The 7,434-nt window shown below is 52.1% G+C and overlaps 1 protein-coding gene across 1 annotated transcript; it reads right to left on the bottom strand.

The window, feature by feature from the left end:
• Positions 1-522: 522 nt before the first annotated feature.
• Positions 523-6,071, bottom strand: LOC141502624 (uncharacterized). The gene is made up of 3 exons (XM_074207432.1): positions 5,448-6,071; positions 4,531-4,590; positions 523-701 (listed from the first exon to the last, which is right to left on the bottom strand). The coding sequence occupies exons 1-3, from the start codon at positions 5,905-5,907 to the stop codon at positions 523-525; spliced, it is 699 nt and encodes a 232-aa protein (XP_074063533.1). The 5' UTR covers positions 5,908-6,071.
• Between the last annotated feature and the right edge of the window lie 1,363 nt (positions 6,072-7,434).

Raw genomic sequence — 7,434 nt, 5'->3', positions numbered from 1 at the left:
GGATTCTTTGGGTGCCCCCTAGGCCAAAGCCTGTTGTGAGGGGCAGGCTGTTCAGGATACAGGCAGAAGCTTGCAAGATTTTATGAAAGACTGACTGCTTTCCCTGCTGCTATCATGCCACTTTGAGCATCCCCTCTATTTCTGTTCATCAGGGAACTATTATTGGGCAGTCTGTCTGGGACTTGATGAGGCAGGGTCAAGTTGCCTATTTGTGCCCAGTCCATTGTCTGGCTTGGTTTTTGCAACACCTACTTGTGTGAGTAGCAAGGTCAGTGCAAATGCCATGAAAGGGTTAAGGTGCCCGGGGAGCTACCTGAGGGAGACCTGGGAATATGCGGTGGCGGGGGGGGGGGGGGGGGGGGGGGGGGGGGGGGGGGGCTTTTCTGGCCCAGTCAAGCTAAGCTGAAGGGGATCAGGGACCGCCTTCAGAGGGGGAAAATGGACAGGAGAATTTGAGGCTATGCAGGGGTTCCTGCTGTGGCTCCTTGCAAGGGCAGGAGTCTTCTGGACATTGGGGGAGGCCTAATTATGGTGCCGCTTCACATGCAAGGCCAGGTGGTCCGAGCGGGTGAAGCAGCGGTCACAGGTGGTGCATCTGAATGGTTTGACTCCAGTGTGCTTACTGTAATGCCGAGTCAGCTCATCCGAGCGGTAAAAGCACCAGTTACAGCCATCCCAGGAGCATTTGTAGGGTTTTTCGCCTGTAGGGGGGCCAGAGCCAGAGGCAGAGAGAGACAGCGAGAGGTCATGAAACCAGGCTGACTTTGGCAAGGCATCTGACCATTGCCACCTGCCCTCTGGGTGCTGAGTGACCTTGGGCAAGTCACTGAATCTGCTCCTCCCTTTCTGGGCCTCAGAAGCTCCAGCCCCTCTGAGCCCTTCATCCATGCCCCTTGTATCCCATTCTCTTAGTTCAGTTTTAAACACAGGCTGGGCAAAGTGTCGGCGTTAGATCTGAGAGAAAATTGAATCAGTCGCACCTGCCCCATCAAGAAGGGAGACAGTTGGGCCAACTTGGAGTATCTAGTGGATAAACGGAAGTCTGATCCATGAGGGCCGGGGAGGGAGCCACCAGCAGCTAGGACTCTTGGGACGGTCCTCCCCCTGCCCCAGAGGGGACACTGACCAAGCCGATTCTCTAAGGGCAGTGGGGGAATGAGCCTGTGCCTCCCAAAAGGCATCAAGGCACAGAGAATGGGAGTGGAGAGTTATGGTCAAGGGCCAGGGAGAGGCTGAAGCTCGGTCAGATCCCAGACTGAGCAAAGGGCAGTCGTGGTCTGAGGCCAACCTGTGAAGGGCTAAGCAGTGGAGTGGGGGCAGCCTCGTGGAGAGCAGCTGAGAAGATACAACAAGGGTCCCAGAGGTGGCTGGGGAGCAATGTGCCTAAGGGGGAGCTACCCAGGGCCCAGGGCCAGGGCAGGGGAGGCAGAGCTCCTTCCTCTCTGACCCAACTCTCCTTTGTCTCTTATCACTTAGAATGGAACTGGCATGGGATGAGAGGAGGCCGGGCAGCAGAAGGGACCAAGTATTTCTAGGGCTCCTTCCAGGTGCTGGGAAACATGTCAAATATGGGCTCCCAGGAGCCTCGTAACACCTCTGGGAAGTAAAAGCTGTTAGCACCCCTATTTTATAGTTGGGGAAACCAAGACCAACTACACTGAAGGGACTCATCCCGGGTCCCTCAACTGGTGTCAGAGGCTGGATTTGAACACAGGTCTTTCTGCTGACAAGAACACAAGGCCAGTTCTCTCTGGGCACCCGAGCATGTCAGAATTGGGCAAATCTCCCCAACGCTGAGTTCCTCCTAAGCCTGGGCACAGCTGGCACAGTGCCCTCTGGCAGGGCACTGGCTGTTCTACTTACCCTCCTCCTCCCCACACCCTCCCCAAACTGACACTATGGAGAGAGAGCAATGGGAGGTCCCCCCACCCCAAAAGAGTACAAGGCGAGGCTCCTGACAAGGAAGGTCAGGTCCCTAGGAAGGAAGGAAGGCTGGGCCAGGCCCTCCAGAGCTTAACACTCTAACCCTAGAGAAGTGAATAGACCTCAGCAGGAGGACTGTGCGAAGCGGCAGGATGGAGGTGGCAGTCTCATGAAGGGGAGGATCTGGCACTGGAGTGGGGAGATGGGGGAAGGGAGGGGCAAGGCTGCCCAGCCCACAATTTGGGATAATGGCATCTCAGTGGCGATGGCAAATGATCATCCTCAGAAACTGTGGACAGTTGGGCCCTGCCAAACCATTCAGACTGGCTTGACAGTATCCCCGGCTGGCCCGCACTTTGCTAGAGGAGGGGCTGGCTCCCTCAAATATTAGTCCTTCCTGCCAAACAGTCTCACTGGAGGTCAGGACATGGGCTGAATTCTCTATTCTCTAACATTTCCTATTTCTCCAGTCAATGACAAAAGCTAGATGGCATCTCCAACACATGCGTATCTATGCACACACACACACACACACACACACACACACACACACGCACATGCACACGCACACACGTGTGTGTGTGTGTGTGTGTGTGGAGACAGAGAAATCCAAGTCCATGCATGTCTCTCAAGCCAGCCCCACACACTGGCATGCAGGAGCAGGTCCAAGTGCAGGTTCTGGCCTTGCCCACATTCCTGAGCACACACTCCAGGCTCCTCTGCACCTAGGCCCAGGAGGTCTATGTGAACTCCTTGTCAGGGCCAGCTGTGGGGCTGAAATCTTACAGAGAACAAGAGGGAACATCCCCCTACACCCAGGGTACCAGGCATACCCATGGGGTGGTGGGAAAGAGAGTCTGGGTAGGAGGCTGCCTCTGGGATGACATGATCCCAGGGTGCCTCTTTCAGCTGGGCTACTGTTTGAACCAGGTAAGCTCCAAATACAAATGCTTTCCATTGTCTCAGGGCCCCAGAGCACTGCTCCCTCAAATAACTGGCAAACAACTGGCATCTGACTGCCTGGGAGATGGCAAGCAAGGGATGTGGCTGTGATCTGGGGCTCACATTGGCAGCCGGGCTATCTATGGGGTGTGACTGGCAAGTAGGAGCTTTTTCTCTTCTCACATGGGCTCACTCTAGTCTGGCACTGCGCAAGAACGAGGATTCCAGGGGTCTTGGGGCACTGTGTGCTCTGCAGATGGAGCAGCAAAGTCTATCCCCAATTCCATTTGGAAGGGCTGCCCAAACATTCTGCACAGGATGCCAGCAGTTAGTTTCTGTCATCAACCAGGGAATATGGGGCTCTGGACAGCTCTTCTGGAGGTTGGCATCAGAACCCAAAACTGGTCCCTTTGAGCTCCTGGGTTGACTTCACTAGACCTACCCTTTAGGGCTATGACTGGTGGCTAAGTAGAGAAGGCAAATGAGTGAGGAGGGAGAGGTGGGCAGCCTGTAATGGGCAGGGTGGGTAGCAATGAGGGCCCCACAAAGGGACAGTGTCAGAAGACGGAAGTTAGAAGGAAAGAGAATGAGTTGAATTTTGGACTTTGGCAATACATGGGTCGATGTGGGGCCTACTCAATCAGCTAGTATTTCTCAGGCCTTCAACCTGGCTTCCTAGGGCAGGAAAGGTAGGTCCTTCACCACTCTGTTCACCTTCCTCTGACCATGAGCCACCACTTCTGATGGAAGGCACATAGCTGGACATTGGCCTCTCCCATTCTTCCACCACCGAAGGAGTTAACAGCCATTGAGTACTTGATGAACTTACAAACCATTCCTAGCCTATCCTCTGGATGGGCCTAGAACTGACTCCACTGGCATTTGGGCAATGCTTTCAATGACTTGAGATTGACCCTTAAAACTCAAATTCTCTCAGTCTTTCCTATCTGGCCCATGACTCCAGGTGATGGAGTACCACAGACTTGGAAGAAGCAAGGTTTGGGCAAATTTCAGAAGACCTATTTGGTAGGAGGTAGAAGAAGCTTCTGACATTCCCCAAATTAAGTTGGGTACAAAAGGGCTGTCACACAGGAATCCCAGGCAGAGAAGAAGATGGGCTGGTCATATAAGGAGAGGCAGAGGAGAGCTCCCTCATAGCCCCCAGACAGCTACCACCAGGATATTCCCCTCCCAATGAGACCTCAGAGCCCCAAAGTCAACAAAGCTGCCTGTTTAGAAGAATGTCTCTTTGGGGGCACCAGACAACTTGGCTTTCAACTCTCTTCATGTCATTTTTCCTACTGGAGTCAGAAATTCTCCCTTCTTGTTTCCTCCCCCATATGTGAAAGTGCACTCTGCTTAAGTGGCAGAGGATGGTCAGCCCCCAGAGTTTCAAGAGACTAAGCCTAGTTTCTTTCTGTGGGCAAAGACGCAGCTGGGGAGAGAGGCAGGATGGGGAGCGAGGCAGGATGGTGCTCGTGTTCCTTTCAGGATGTCGGAAACAATGTCTGCTTGGCAGCCAGGGGCACCCATGAGGCCTGCCCAGAACTTGGGGCAGAGTGGGGATGCTCCAGCTGACTGGCACATGCCCTGACTGCTTGGGTCAGTATGATGACAGCAGGGAGAGTCTGAACCCCAGTGAACCCTCAGGAACTTAGCACTCACCTGTATGGATCCTATGGTGGGCCTTCAGGTGAGAACTCTTGGTGTAAACCTTTGTGCAACCTGAAGGCAAGAGAAGAAACCATTGTTTGGTCAGAATTGGGCAGAGGGGTGTGTGTGTGTGTGTGTGTGTGTGTGTGTGTGTGTGTGTGTGTGCGTGTGTGTGTGACAGTTATAGGACTGATGGTGAGTACATCACAGGACACAGGAATGGGAGCCACAGAAGGCCACTCACAAGTCTACTAAGTACTCTGTACTGAATATGAATTGGTCACACTTTCCTGGTCTTCCCAGCAAGGTCAAAATGTAGGGGCCCCAAATTATCCTCCAGTCCCAATTCTCTCTTGAATATCTCCCATATTTCCAGCTGCTAGAACCACTAGTTAGAGTAGGCATGCTCCTATCCAGCTCAAGAACCAGGACTGGCTCCCTGTTACCTATGATTCCAGCCCATCGACTTCTGCTCTTTCAAGGTCCTGCACTTTCTAGTTCTGCAGTCCAGTCAGTTCTTTTCCTTTTCCTATGACTTCTCCCCATTACTTTCTCTCTTGCCAGGCCTTTGTTGCATCTTCTCTAGGGCAAAGCCTTGTCTGGCCTTCCTATCCCAGTTATCCTTCCCTCCCTTCCTTCTTCCCTTAATGCTTATGGGAAGGTATTTCCCCTTACTGGCTCCCAGTTTCCCCATTGTAAAAGGAAAAATGAGTCTTGCTCTCCCTGTCCCAGCCCAAGGGGAAGTGCCTTCCTTCCATTTGTCCAGCATCAGGGGGATTTGCTAATTCTTTACTAGTTAAGTTTGAATTGGATGTGGGAGGACTTTCCCCAAGGTGGAGCAAAGATCCCTTGGCCCTCCTCCCTGCCAGACAGGGGTGCCTTCTGGAGCCGCTGGAGGTGCTGTGTGCAGGAAGGGGGAGGGGGCTTACCTGGGTAGTCACAGTGATGTATGTACTTCTTGGTCAGTCCTGGGGAGTTGGGGTTGAAGCGGGCTGGCTGCAGAACAAACTGCCTCCCAGTGGGGGCGCTCAGGTCCCTGGCCACCTGAAATGACTGGGAAGGCTTCAGACCTTCAGTCTCCTGATGAGATGGGGAGCTGCTGGACTGGGAGCTGGGGGAGGATGGTGACGTGGTCCTCGAGACAGTGAAGGCTTGCCCAGAGAAGCTGACCGTGCCTTGCCATTGGCGAGTGTGGACAAAGGATTTCTCTTCTTTCTTGATCTTTGAAGGCTTCTTTAGGAGCCCAGTTAGGGAATTCCCTGAAGCAAAGGAGAAGGCTTTGCTACTGCCCATCGGTGTCACGGCCATGGGGACATTGACACCCACACAGGGCCCAGCTATGGGCATTTCGCACAACTGGGATGACTGCGGGGTAGCAGTCACGGGCATCTCTCTGGGGGGCTCCTGCTTAATGAAGATGTTATTCAGAGCAACTGATGGCTTTACGTTGAAGAAGCTGGTGAAATCTGGCAGGGCTGACTCAGAAGGAACGACCGTGGGGCAGCTCTGTGTGTAGTTGCTGCTGGGCTCATTTTTAATCTTGGGTAAGACTGTCTTGGGAGATCCGGAGAGCCCTGTAGTCACCTGACTGTTTTCAGGAAGTATCACATTGATGTTATATGGAGAAGAGGAGGAGGAGGAAGAGGAGGATGATTTGTCTGTGGTAAAGAACTCCTGACCCATAAAAATCTCTTTCACAGAGGGCTTCTTTTCTGTGTTACCAGACTCCAGGTATACCTGTTTGGAGACAAATCTGTCCGTTAGAGAAGATCCTGGAAGAGGCTCCTGGACCCAGTCGGGGAGGGAAGATAGGGAGCAAGAAAATGTCCAAAGGCTGATACCCTGGAATCCAGCAGGCAGCCTGGTGGGCAGGGTTGGGGATGGAGAAGGGAGGCAGGAGAACTTGGGCCTCTGGGAAGTGACCTGGTGGACTTGAGGCCAGCAGAGCTTGTGGCTAGGGAAGAGTCTGCCTCTTAGGATTGTTCATGGCTGTTAAGTGGCTTAAGTTTCTCAATTCTTGGATAGATGAGGAAGGGAAGTGATCTGAGCAGGGTCCTCAGTAGTCAGTGACCTGGGCTTTGGTTTCATGTGCTCCTGAGTCCCAGGCCTTAGCTGTGATGCTGTGTGCTTTACAAAAGTTTCAACTGTTGTTAAAAGAAAGCAGAGGAGAGGTTGATCGTGTCCAATGAGGTGTGTTCTCAACAAAATTTCAAAAGTTGCTTCATCTCTCTGTGGCTCACACCACCAAGGCAAGTGACCAACAGTCCCTTAGAGCTGACAGTTCAGTCACTCCACACCTATAGACCCTCCCAGGGAGCTACCAGTGACTGAGGCCAGCTGCTAACCATAGAAACTGAGCCACACATGAGCCACCAGACCCAAAGTATATCAGGAACATGTGTGAACTCTGGCCAGGAAATCAGGAAGCAGATCTCTCCCAGATCACTCCATTTCAGAAGTACTAAAAACATGTGATGGGGGGGCCCTCTCCTCCCCCATTCCCCAACACAATGAACTAGAAAAATAGCAGAGACATAAAAGGAGAGAAGATCAGACCAGACCTTCTTCCCAGAGATGTGGCAGAGTCCAGCCTTTACATCAAGTCTAAAGTCAGGACATGGTCTGGAAGAATGAGCAAACAAAAGAAGAATGCAACCATGCAGAGCTTGTCCAAGGACAGGGACAGTCAAGGCACAACCTCAAAAGACAGTGAATGTTGAACCTCTGCAAGAAAATTCAGAGAAAACCACAGCTGGGCCACATGGCCAGCAAAAATTCCTAAAAGAGGAGTTTAAGGAGTCAAACAATGATTTTAAAAACCAAACAAGAACAAGAGAAAAAAAAATGTAAAAATTAATTCATAAGAAAAAGAGGTTAAAAAACTTTACTGAAACAAAAAACTTTGAAAATTAGATT

Source organism: Macrotis lagotis, chromosome X (assembly GCF_037893015.1).
Source record: "Macrotis lagotis isolate mMagLag1 chromosome X, bilby.v1.9.chrom.fasta, whole genome shotgun sequence".
Taxonomy (NCBI): Eukaryota; Metazoa; Chordata; class Mammalia; order Peramelemorphia; family Peramelidae; genus Macrotis; species Macrotis lagotis.
The sequence above is the reverse complement of the archived record's forward strand: the minus strand, read 5'-3'. Positions and strand labels throughout refer to the sequence as shown.

Bases quoted from the DNA above. Each gene is read 5' to 3' on its own strand.
- LOC141502624 (XM_074207432.1), bottom strand. From the start codon at position 5,907: ATGCCCGTGACTGCTACCCCGCAGTCATCCCAGTTGTGCGAAATGCCC. The intron at 4,591-5,447 runs GTAAGCCCCCTC...TCTTGCCTTCAG, and splicing joins ACATCACTGTGACTACCCAG to GTTGCACAAAGGTTTACACC. The intron at 702-4,530 runs GTGAGTGCTAAG...GCCCCCCTACAG, and splicing joins CCACCATAGGATCCATACAG to GCGAAAAACCCTACAAATGC.